The 13490-nt window shown below is 42.0% G+C and overlaps 1 protein-coding gene across 1 annotated transcript in view; it reads right to left on the reverse strand.

Moving 5' to 3' along the window:
* Positions 1 to 278: 278 nt before the first annotated feature.
* LOC126481614 (uncharacterized) overlaps positions 279 to 13490 on the reverse strand; it is a 31078-nt gene continuing 17866 nt past the window's right edge. The window contains exons 2-3 of the mRNA XM_050105492.1: positions 9472 to 9667; positions 279 to 453 (exon numbers count right to left, since the gene is read on the reverse strand). Coding sequence (XP_049961449.1) covers positions 416 to 453; positions 9472 to 9667 — 234 coding nt within the window. The 3' untranslated portion in view covers positions 279 to 415. The remainder of the gene's footprint in view (positions 454 to 9471; positions 9668 to 13490) is intronic.

Here is a 13490-nt window from a genome sequence, read left to right on the forward strand (position 1 = left end):
GGAAGCTGTGAAATACTTAGTGAAAGTTATCACACTGTTTTTGCATTATTATGGTGTTCATTTGCATTTCAATTTTTTTACTTAAGTCAGTAACTTCTTTTATCGTAACATTTTTTGCACATGCTCAGTTGTTGTAGAGAGCAACTGGTAATAGCTTGTACTTTATTTACTGCAGTCTTTTATGTTATGTCTTGTATCTTGGTCAGAATTCCATATTATGAATAAAATGCTATTTGGACATAAATTTATGAAGGATAAGAAAAAATTAGAAGACTATGTGCGAAAAGTCATTAAAACCTTTATTAAGCATAATTTGTTTATAACATAATGTATAAATAAGTTTTAAACATTTCCAGGTGCTTTGTTGATAGTGTGTTCATCCTTTTCTGGTAGGTTAGTAGATGAGCCCCTGTTATCAGAGGTAGTAGTAGCTCGGATATCCATAGCCATAACCTGTTGAAAAGAATCAAATAATTAGTCACACTGAGGCAGCTGCTTAAGCTATATTTTGTGTCAGTTTATACTGCAGCTTCATTCTTTCTTTCCACAACACATAAAAGAGAGCAATTTTAGAACTATATGATGAGATAGTAGTGGGTCCAAACTATAGAGAGTGTTATATTAGTGACTGTCATTAGTGAAATGGCCATATGCCAAAAAATAACAAAAATAAAAATAAAATAAAAAATAAAATAAAAATGAGGCAGACTCTGATAATAAAGCTTACTTTTGGATAATGGTTATTGTATTTGACACCAATTTTCCTAAATTTGGCAGAAAATTTTTCTTTTTAAAATATTTACTAGATGGAAGAAATAACACACAAAGAACAAATGTTTAAATTAGAACTTTATTTTAACTCTGTAGCAGAATGTGCACTGATATGAAACTTTCTCACGGATTAAAACTGTGTGCTGGACCAAGCACTTGCCCGCAAAAGGCAGAGGTCCCATGTTTGAGCCTCAACCTAACACACAGTTTTAATCTTCCAGGAAGTTTCAAATGCTTAAATTGTTCAAATAGTTTGAGGAGACACCAAAAATTGTCTGAAAATCACAGTAGTAATCTATAGATTATATCATTGAGACAGCTGATTTAGAATGCATTATTTAATGTGTTCCAGTACTAGCTGCAAGGTTGCATTTGCTAAAATAATGCAGTGTGAGGTACCATAGTGAAATCTAATTAGAAAGACAAATATGTTTGTACTTTGAGCGTAATGCATTACCAGCACTTCTTTGGATTTTGTATCAGTGTAACATATTACTGTGTGTTTATCATGCTGATAAAGTTCTGCTTCCCTATGGCAACAAACAGCATGTCTAGACAAATTTATCTAAAGTTTTACATGGGTAGCTTTAGTGTAGCTACTGCCAAGGTATGTGTACAGCACAATGCAACATACTGTATCCAGGGCTGATTTAAGGCCTAAGTGACTCAAGTCCTTCTCGTGTATTTTAAATTTTTCTAGTTTTTTTCCTGTTACAGAAACATTCTTTAAAATGTTGCTTCTTTCTGTTGTCTTCTATTGGTAACTGTGAGGGTAGACCCACTGCAGTCATAGTAGAAACATTGTAATTTTTCATTGTAATGTGACAGATAAGGCATAAACCATTCTGATTTACAAGGTCTTCTTTTCCTTCACGGAAATTGATGACAGGACAGATAGTAGCTTCAAGGATGTGACAGTTTGATTCAGTTATAAGCAAAAATTGCTGTCAACCAAAATAGCCTCCTAGTTGCATATTTGCTGATATGATTTTTATTACTAGTTCTGTCCGTAGATCGTGTACATTTTTAATTTATTCTGTGTGTGGGAGGGGGGTAGAAACCTTATGTTGACATTCCCCCCCCCCCCCAACCTCCCCAGCCTACCACGTTTTGGAGTCAGTGTGTGAGTGCCCCCCCCCCCAATTGCTATGACATTGGTTTTAATTTATCCAAAGGGTGTATGAACAACGAATTTAGTGCACTTAGTTCTGTGGCTTTTGCGACATGCTTTCTCCAGATTTGTATACGTGGATAAACATCTAGTGAACTTTCTGGGGTTAAAAATCGTGCGGTGTGAAGTTGCCTCACAGAGGAATGAGTCAGCCGGATTTTACGGCGGGCACCTGAGTAGTACCGCGGAAGTGCATTATGCAATACCTGTGCGTCCTGTTGACGCCTGCTCAAGGACCAGCACGCGCGAGTACGCCGTTTTCGGTTGAGCGTGACTCATGGGATAATGGACTGCATTATAACTTAGCGCGCGGGTGAAACGAAACAGAACGATGTGGACCGAACTGGAGGGTACTCTCAACAGAAAGGTATCCATTGGAGGATTTCATTGTAAATGCTGCATGCTGTAAATTACCTTTAGCTTTGCTTCACCATAGATAAATTTGAGACTCAGCGAGGAAGTGAGAATGCTCATTGGACCACCTCTACATTTGCACTTCGCAGGTCACTGGATAATTCGGAATTATGTTTCATTCGCGTATGGGCCTAGGGAAAAATATGACTGTCTACACGTTTCTGAACGTGACTCTATACCAGTACCTCCCATAGATTTATTCAGTTCTTGCAGGTCGTTTCACGTTACGATCATACAGTACCCATAGGAGATCACTGGTCTTTGCCCGGTGTGCCTCCATGCTTTGAAAGCAGTGCTCAAGGCGCACAAGTGGTTCCCTGGGTTGAGGAATAATAAATTAATCCTATGATCCGTTCAAAATCACTCCAGGATTGATACTTAGGGAGAAACGCGTTGAGGCGCGGAGCGAGATGCAACGTCTCGCACAGAACACACATCTAATCTTACATTCCGTTTATCTCGCTCAAAGTCGCAAACCGTTGTTTGTAAAATGAAAGTCGCAAACTATTGTTGCCTTTTGTAAGAGTTGTACTATATTTTCATTTTACTTTTATTTGCGGCAACAAATTTTTAAAGCAATTTACAGAAAGTTTATGAAAATTCATTTCCCGACGACGCCACTGACTTCGATGCGCGGAAAACATTTTTGTTCTTGAATTTATGTAAACACATTACGCGAACGAAATGTTAAGTATACATCATATTTTTATCTACTTCAAACCGGAGATCACTAAGACGAAATAATTTAAGTTAGACATGATGTATGATGCTGAGTTCACGCGTGAAACCTTCAGAGGTCGCAAAGTTGGTTTCATTGCGAGAAACAGAGCGCGTCATTTCCCACAACGGTCGTTTTTAAATGGCTTCTTTCTGCCATGATCTCTCCATGATGGGCTGGATGTGATTGTCGGTTTTCTCCCAGTCTGCAGAAGCGACTTTGATAACAGCACTGTTGCCGTATGCCTCGACTGCAGACAATGTAGGTTTTTTTTTATTATTGCTGGCAGCATAACCTTCAATTTGGGTCCACTGTAATTCTGCTGGGTTGAAATTACAGTAACAATGTGACAGCGTAACGAACCTATGTCCGTGTGGTTTTCACCACGTCGTCGGTTTGGGTCCACTGTAATTCTGCTGGGTTGAAATTACAGTAACAATGTGACAGCGTAACGAACCTATGTCCGTGTGGTTTTCACCACGTCGTCGGTTTGGTGTTTGGTTAACTGTGAGTTATGAACAGACATTAGGTCCATAAGCTCCATCTTTTTAAATTTACAACTTACTACAACGCTTCGACGTTGAAGTCTGTCATCTCATCCTTATATTTTTTCCTTTGTGGGAGTTCTATCAAGAGTAATTGTTGACGCTGTAGGCATGTAACGCGCAACCATTTCTCTCGACTGACCTAGTACGGCAATTCTCTGGCCAAGAAAGCGACGTCGAATATTCCCACTGAATAAGATATCACGAACGAACTTCTTACACTTCAGTGTAACACAACTCAAACAATGGTAATAATAGATATAGTATTAACTCCGAAGCAGTAAGACATTACAATAAATAAAATCTCTGCACGCTACGAACGATCCCAAAAGACAGCAAGCTTCACATCTGCTGCCATGGGCGGTGGTATGGGCTAGCCTCCCGAAAAGCAATATGGTCACTTCATAGTTACAAGATTCAGGTATCCAACGTAACCGCAATTCGCAGCAAAATACAACAATCAGACCTGCTAAAAGTCAATCACATGTTGTCTCAGAGTTCTAGACATTTTCGTTAAAACTGAGTTATAATGGTTTCTTGGAGAATTTTGGTTATTGGTAAAAGTTTATGATTAAATGTGGATGATGTCTACGAAAATTTTGGATTTTTAGTGAAAACTGAAACCGCCGGAGTGTGTAAACCCCACGTGGCAGTCGCAACCGCGAACTTTCAAGAGCCTGAAAGTGATGATCTGCATAGTATTTGAGCGAGCATTCAAAACTATTAAATATCGATTGTTTTTTTACGAACTGTTTATTAACTGGTGAAAAGTGTGAATCGTTGAGAACAAGGTCTGAGTTAAAACGTTAAACTGAGTACGGGAGAGAGTCCGTGTGCTGTACGCGTGAGAAGATCAATAAAAACTGTGGTTATTTTCGTTCTTTCATTTCTGGGACTGTATGCTAGGACGGACGTGTTAGGAGACGAAATAAGGAAGGAAAACTGAAGTTTAACGTCCCATCGGCACTGAGGTCTTAGAGACTCAGCACAAGCTTGGGTTCAGAATGAAATTATTTAAACTGTATGAAATGTGATTTTATTGTGGGAGTTCTGAGTCTGTTACAAGACAGTGGGTAACAACATTGGCATATTCTTCAAGAAAACGGAGTTCTTCCAAGATTACAAAGACAGGGAGTGCTGAAAGTGTGTGAGAAAAGGTAGCATAGTCATCGCCACTGCTCGCTTAAAGTATTACATATACTGAAAGGGAGAAACATTAAGATTTAATATTCAGCTGATATTGGAGACAGAGCATACTGAATGGTGTATGTTTACAAGCTGCAATGTTCATACAGAAAGATGCTGCTGCCGATCGCCTTACTAAATACCAGTAGGCCAAACGAGAAGCATAAAAGACAACAATGGAACACAATTATCTCCCTTTTATTATAAACGTAACGGCTCACATAGGTAAGATAAAATGAGACAGCTTTTTAGATAAACAAACAGAATACATCTACATCTACATTGATACTCCGCAAGCCACCCAACGGTGTGTGGCGGAGGGCACTTTACGTGCCACTGTCATTACCTCCCTTTCCTGTTCCAGTCGCGTATGGTTCGCGGGAAGAACGACTGTCTGAAAGCCTCCGTGCGCGCTCTAATCTCTCTAATTTTACATTCGTGATCTCCTCGGGAGGTATAAGTAGGGGGACGCAATTTATTCGATACCTCATCCAGAAACGCACCCTCTCGAAACCTGGCGAGCAAGCTACACCGCGATGCAGAGCGCCTCTCTTGCAGAGTCTGCCACTTGAGTTTATTAAACATCTCCGTAACGCTATCACGGTTACCAAATAACCCTGTGACGAAACGCGCCGCTCTTCTTTGGATCTTCTCTATCTCCTCCGTCAGACCGATCTGGTACGGATCCCACACTGACGAGCAATACTCAAGTATAGGTCGAACGAGTGTTTTGTAAGCCACCTCCTTTGTTGATGGACTACATTTTCTAAGGACTCTCCCAATGAATCTCAACCTGGTACCCGCCTTACCAACAATTAATTTTATACGATCATTCCACTTCAAATCGTTCCGCACGCATACTCCCAGATATTTTACAGAAGTAACTGCTACCAGTGTTTGTTCCGCTATCATATAATCATACAATAAAGGATCCTTCTTTCTATGTATTCGCAATACATTACATTTGTCTATGTTAAGGGTCAGTTGCCACTCCCTGCACCAAGTGCCTATCCGCTGCAGATCTTCCTGCATTTCGCTACAATTTTCTAATGCTGCAACTTCTCTGTATACTACAGCATCATCCGCGAAAAGCCGCATGGAACTTCCGACACTATCTACTAGGTCATTTATATATATTGTGAAAAGCAATGGTCCCATAACACTCCCCTGTGGCACGCCAGAGGTTACTTTAACGTCTGTAGACGTCTCTCCATTGATAACAACATGCTGTGTTCTGTTTGCTAAAAACTCTTCAATCCAGCCACACAGCTGGTCTGATATTCCGTAGGCTCTTACTTTGTTTATCAGGCGACAGTGCGGAACTGTATCGAACGCCTTCCGGAAGTCAAGAAAAATAGCATCTACCTGGGAGCCTGTATCTAATATTTTCTGGGTCTCATGAACAAATAAAGCGAGTTGGGTCTCACACGATCGCTGTTTCCGGAATCCATGTTGATTCCTACATAGTAGATTCTGGGTTTCCAGAAATGACATGATACGCGAGCAAAAAACATGTTCTAAAATTCTACAAGAGATCGACGTCAGAGATATAGGTCTATAGTTTTGCGCATCTGCTCGACGACCCTTCTTGAAGACTGGGACTATCTGTGCTCTTTTCCAATCATTTGGAACCCTCCGTTCCTCTAGAGACTTGCGGTACACGGCTGTTAGAAGGGGGGCGAGTTCTTTCGCGTACTCTGTGTAGAATCGAATTGGTATCCCGTCAGGTCCAGTGGACTTTCCTCTATTGAGTGATTCCAGTTGCTTTTCTATTCCTTGGACACTTATTTCGATGTCAGTCATTTTTTCGTTTGTGCGAGGATTTAGAGAAGGAACTGCAGCTTTGGAAAAAGGTGTTTAGTATTTCAGCTTTACGCGTGTCATCCTCTGTTTCAATGCCATCATCATCCCGTAGTGTCTGGATATGCTGTTTCGAGCCACTTACTGATTTAACGTAAGACCAGAACTTCCTAGGATTTTCTGTCAAGTCGGTACATAGAATTTTACTTTCGAATTCAATGAACGCTTCACGCATAGCCCTCCTTACGCTAACTTTGACATCGTTTAGCTTCTGTTTGTCTGAGAGGTTTTGGCTGCGTTTAAACTTGGAGTGGAGCTCTCTTTGCTTTCGCAGTAGTTTCCTAACTTTGTTGTTGTACCACGGTGGGTTTTTCCCGTTCCTCACAGTTTTTCTCGGCACGTACCTGTCTAAAACGCATTTTACGATTGCCTTGAACTTTTTCCATAAACACTCAACATTGTCAGTGTCGGAACAGAAATTTTCGTTTTGATCTGTTAGGTAGTCTGAAATCTGCCTTCTATTACTCTTGCTAAACAGATAAATCTTCCTCCCTTTTTTTTATATTCCTATTAACTTCCATATTCAGGGATGCTGCAACGGCCTTATGATCACTGATTCCCTGTTCTGTACATACAGAGTCGAAAAGTTCGGGTCTGTTTGTTATCAGTAGGTCCAAGATGTTATCTCCACGAGTCGGTTCTCTGTTTAATTGCTCGAGGTAATTTTCGGATAGTGCACTCAGTATAATGTCACTCGATGCTCTGTCCCTACCACCCGTCCTAAACATCTGAGTGTCCCAGTCTATATCTGGTAAAGTGAAATCTCCACCTAAGACTATAACATGCTGAGAAAATTTATGTGAAATGTATTCCAAATTTTCTCTCAGTTGTTCTGCCACTAATGCTGCTGAGTCGGGAGGTCGGTAAAAGGAGCCAATTATTAACCTAGTTCGGTTGTTTAGTGTCCTCAGATCTGTAAAGGATAAAAGCCCACGTGTGTTAGCATTGACGATATACAAAATTCCATGTAATTATGGTAAAGTCTACATTGAAAACACAAAGAGAAGCGTGAGAAGTATGAAGGAACACAAAAGTCTGCCGAAGATGGGCAGTAGAAAAATCAACATGCTCTTCAGTATGAAAACCATGAATTTTAGTTTTCCTAAATCAAAATTTTATGTACAGTGAAGAACTATTGCCCACTTCTGTATGGAGAAGCCATCGAAAAATATAAACAATGGGACAGTCGTAGCAGGAAAGAAGAATCCATGAAACTTATTGATACACTACTGGCCATTAAAATTGCTACACCAAGACGAAATGCAGTTGATAAACGGGTACTCATTGGACAAATATATTATACTAGAACTGACATGTGATTACATTTTCACGCAATTTGGCTGCATAGATCCTGAGAAATCAGTATCCAGAACAACCACCTGTAGCCGTAATAACGGCCTTGATACGCCTGGGCATTGAGTCAAATAGAGCTTGGATGGCGTGTACATGTACAGCTGCCCATGCAGCTTCAACACGATACCACAGTTCATCAAGAGTTGTGACCGGCGTATTGTGACGAGCCAGTTGCTCGGCCACCATTGACCAGACGTTTTCAATTGGTGAGAGATCTGGAGAATGTGCTAGCCAGGGCAGCAGTCGAACATTTTCTGTATCGAGCAGGGCCCGTACAGGATCTGCAACATGCGGTCGTGCGTTATCCTGCTGAAATGTCGGGTTTCGCAGTGATCGAATTAAGGGTAGAGCCACGGTCGTAACACATCTAAAATATAACGTCCACTGTTCTAAGTGCCGTCAATGCGAACAAGGAGTGACCGAGACGCGTAACCATTGGCACCCCATACCATCACGCCGGGTGATACGCCAGTATGGCGATGACGAATACACGCTTCCAACGTGCGTTCACCGCGATAGGCTACAATCCAACCTTTATCAAAGCCGAAAACGTGATGGTACACATTTCTCCTCCTTACACGAGACATCACAACTACGTTTCACCAGGCAACGCCGGTCAACTGCTGTTTGTTTATGAGAAATCGGTTGGAAACGTCCCTCATGACAGCACGTTGTAGGTGTCGTCACCGGCGCCAACCTTGTGTGAATGCTCTGAAAAGCTAATCATTTGCATATAACAGCATCTTCTTCCTGTCGGTTAAATTTCGCATCTGTAGCACGTCATCTTCGTGGTGTAGCAATTTTAATGGCCAGTAGTGTATTTAGACAGTACCTGTACCGAATGAATGGAAATTTCCGTCTTTTAGAGATGAAAATTCAGTAGTTTAGTTTTATCTTTGACAACGATTATCCCTGCCGATCACATGTAGACTTCTGCTACGGTATTTCTGTCGCTCTTCGACGTCCGACCCACCAGTGATAAGATTGAGCGGAACAAAAGCTTTCCACGGACTGCGACCATACAGCGTGAAAGATTCACCAATAACTTTGAAATAAAGATTTTAGAAAATGGTTGCCAGTCTTCCGTATTACTGCCCTGACAAAGCCCACGAAATCATTTGTGTACCTAAGGCACGAAGCCTAACGGTTTTTTGAGTTGGCAGAGTGGTATGATACGGATCACTCTGGATTGCTAGTGGTAGAAGAAGGAAGGAAGATTGGGTTTAACGTTCCGGCGACATCGAGGTTATTAGAGACGGAGTACAATCTCGGATTGTGTCAGGGAAGTGGAAGGAAATCGGTCGTACACCTGCAAAGGAACCATCCCGGCATTTGTCTGGAGTGATTCAGGGAAATCACGGATGACCTAAATCTGGATGGCCGGACGTCGGTTTGAACCTTCGTCCTCCCGAATGCGGGTCTAGCGTGCTAAACGCTGCCGGTGCTGCACTTGCCGTAAGTGTAGGGGTAGGCGGAGTATCCGGTGTAGATGGTGGTGGCTGGCTTGATGAGGGGCCCGGTGTAGCCGAGGGCGGCCGCGTACTGCAGCGGCGTCGAGTAGCCGTAGACCAGCGGCAGCGAGGGCGACGGCGCGGGGGCGGGGGCGGCCATCACCCCACACAGCGCCGCCGCCAGCAGCAACACCGTCACCTGCCGAGCACAACAACACGCTAAGCGCTTCTTCTCTACACCTCTGTGTTATATGTTATTATGTGAGGGCACAACAAAACAGAACCAGGCAAAGAGAGAAAGTCGCAGGACATCACAAAATGTGATGGGGACATGTTTTAAGGAAAGCCAATTTTTAAAACGTCTCAGTGCTTGTGATTTCGGATCTTCTGAACTACCTGATGTAAAAGGTAACAATTTTGCATGTATAGTTTACGTTTTTAACAAGATTTGTGCATAAGTTCGTAGAGTTTTTGTTTTGAATGTTGGTGTTACGTCTGCCACAGACGGCCCCTGCCAAGCAGACTACACTCAAGACACCCCTGTGTACCATATAACATACACAAGCATTTGCAGGCGCAACCAAGAGGAAAGCAATTCTTCAAAACAAACAGAACTTGCTAGAGACTAATGCGAACCTTTTTCTGTAGAGGTCGCCTCACAGATACAGGGAAAGTGGGAGTACTCTGCCGGCTTTATAAGGCCAGCGCAGCAGCAGTACAGCCAGTTCTTCGCCGAGCTAGTACCAGCTCCAACAGACCTCACCGACGCTCTTGATGAATGGTCGTCTACAAGTTATTTGTTTTTGTGTGTATATAGTGAAGTGTAGTTCAGTTTCAATAAACGACATTATACTGAGTGTTCTACAATACTGAGTATTCTCCAGTTGGTATTCCGTTTGCTGTGAGTTTGTTTATCGACTGTCATTTTTTATTTGTAGTTCACTGTTCCTATCTGAGTTTACATATTGCTATCATAATGCATGGAGCTGTGGATGTTAGAAAATGGAGCTCCAAGTAGAGAAATCGGAACGTTTCCGACATATTCATCTGTTTGAGTGGACTAGAGGGGCGATGACAGCAGAAGCAGCCAGAAACATTTGTGCTGTGTATGGGGACAATGCCACTGGACAGAGCATGGCAAGGAAATGGTTTTCTCGTTTTAAGGAGGATCGTTTTGACATTAGTGACTCTCTACGTCCAGACCTTCGGCGCTTGATGAAGATCGTTTAAACGCATTAAACCACAGTGGTCCACGTCACTGTACTCTGCATATGTGATGAGCTGCGATCGTTCCACCATCGTGCGATATTTGCAGGGAATGGCGAAGGTTCAGAAATCGGATATATGAGTGCCGCATGCTCTAAGCCAAAATCAAAAACATCAGCGGGTGCCCATATGTGCATCACTGCTTGCTCGTCATCAATTGGCCCGTGAACAACACCGACCATTCCTATCATGTGTCGTTCCTGGTGACGACAAATGTTGTCTTTGAGCTAACATATGGTTGAGTCCAAACAAAGCTGTAACTCCCCGTACAAAGACGGGAGCATCCACAAAAGATAATCTTATACTTCTGGTGGAACAGTGACGATGTGGTGTACCACGAATTGCTTCCCCGAAGTATAGCCATCACAGCTGACATTTATTGTCAACAACTGTGACGTCTTGCAGACGCATTCCGAGAACAACGAGTTCTTCGCCTCAAAACCACGTGATTTCTACAGTCGCGGAATCGAAAAGTTTCCCCATTTACTATTGTAAATAGTGAAAGAGACTATCTTATTGACGACTAAAGTCTGTGTTTGTTAAATTTCTGGGAAAACGCTACGAACTTATACACCAACCACCATCACCCAGAAAAAATTACTACTTTTTACTAGTTTCCAAGTACATGCCTGCAGTTCTGGTACACGCTGTAATCCTCGCGCCACACTACCGAAGCACATCGTTAGTGGAACCAAAGCAAAATGGCGAAGTCATTTGGTAAAGGGCGGTAATTCGTTTCCGCCAACATTCACACACATGTGATGGGGATATGTTTTAAGAAAAGCCAATTTTTCATGTATCTCAATACTTGTGACTTCACATCTCCTGAACTGCTTGTTGTAAAAGGTAATAATTTTACAGGTATAGTCAATGGTATTATATGGATACTGTCTTCAAAATGTGTTGTGAATAGAGTTAGTAGGAAAGAGGTAATAAATTAAATCGTCGCGCCTGATGCTGAAAAAAGTTTTACCGTATGAAAAGCGAAAATTTATTACGCGATAAACTTTTTCTTTTCATTGTTTTGTGAGGGATATCGGAGAGAAAACGTTTCAAAAAGGTTTGAAATTATGTGTATAGTTTGTTGGAAGGCACCAAGGGCTCTCATTCTCAAATACTGGATGAATATAGTCTGAGTTACACTCTCTCAAGACATGTATGCAGCTTCTAACTGTAATAGTTGACTTACTGTCTTGAACCTTTAACATAAGATTATACCTCTTACCAAATAGATTATGACAGCATTTAAAGTTTTTAAATTCAGTCAGTAACTATATGAAATATTGAAAAACGAATTTTTATTTTAAAATTTTCTCCGCGAGAAATGTTCTCAAAAATTACAAATTTTTAGTGCCCCTGGAAAGCCGTTAGATAGGCAACCTGCAACTGGGATTGTTCACCTTTTTAGCTGTTTAGTAATATATATTAATGTTAAATGTCATTCATAAAATCTACCCATACCGGGCTTACATTGCGATGAATCTACTCACTTTGCAGGTGTACGCTGGTACAGTCGACTGAGGTGCCGGAGCGCACATACTCGTCATTCCCGAGAGCGCTTTTGGCCCATCCTCAAGCCCTTTGGCACACTGCTCAGCACACACTATTTGTTTCCACACCTATGGATAACCAACCTTTACCGTCAGCAGAGATGTGGGCCAGAGGTAACGCGCTTGTGTCTTCGGCAGCGACTAGTTAAATATGGTGAGAGTAGTTCTGACACACAAGCACCGTGAAACGAGCAAAGGAAGTTGCACAGGAGTTGGCTGAGAGCCGGAGACAATCTGGACTCGACAGCAAGTAGATCTGGCCACCTCGGATCCTGTGCCCACGCTCACTGTACTGATGCTTCTGCGGTATCACCACCACGCGGTTCACTGGTTCGATATATTCGCCTTGGCGTTCTCTTATGAAGACAGCACTATTCATTATCCCATCACTTGGTCTCTTGTGTTTACTTTTTCTTTGTAGATTTCGCCTACCAACGATCGCCACAACCTACAGGGGTAACGTCCGAGGACCTTGGTAGCCAAGAAACTTGACCATTTGTGCCGATTCATCTTAGGAATGTTGGGTTTAGATGAGTGTTACCTGACGATTAGAATGAGTAGGGGTCCCGTCAGGCTGAAAGAACATATCCACCTTTGTAGCCAAAGGAACTTTTCCCAATAATGCTGGAAGTTCGTTTTCACGAAAGCGCAGCTAACGAGGCCTTGTAGGTCGATGCGTTAACATAACGGGCCCAATCAGATGAGTGTCTCTCATGCCACATCACATATTCACTAAGAAGCATTATTTAAAACGTGTCTCCACAAAGGCATGTGGGTTTTCGTCGGACCTCCGATGTTATTCGTACTGACGCGAATGGTAGAGAATTAATTAGTAAACAGTATCAGTGGAATGACTTGTATAGAATTAGTCAATGACAAAATTCCAACCATTTACTTTCACTTCTTTCTCGAAGGTTTTGAAACTGCTGTAAATGATCAGGGTAAAGGTTGCGCATACGTAATATCCGCCATTGTATGTGCAGCAGCGATCTGGGTAGAAATTCTGCGTGTGCTTGTTGAAGAACTACGTTCTACCAAGTCAGTAATGTCTTCTCTTTTATGAATATTCTGTCCATTTGCACGTTAAGATGGTCACTAAACCAATCTCAAACAGTTTAGTGAAATCACGAGTAAACACTTATATCTGGCAGTGAGCGGTTAGGATACCGTCTATCCTGTTTTCTACATGCTGCAGCATTTCTATTA

This window comes from Schistocerca serialis, chromosome 5, assembly GCF_023864345.2.
Source record: "Schistocerca serialis cubense isolate TAMUIC-IGC-003099 chromosome 5, iqSchSeri2.2, whole genome shotgun sequence".
In the NCBI taxonomy this organism is placed as follows: domain Eukaryota; kingdom Metazoa; phylum Arthropoda; class Insecta; order Orthoptera; family Acrididae; genus Schistocerca; species Schistocerca serialis.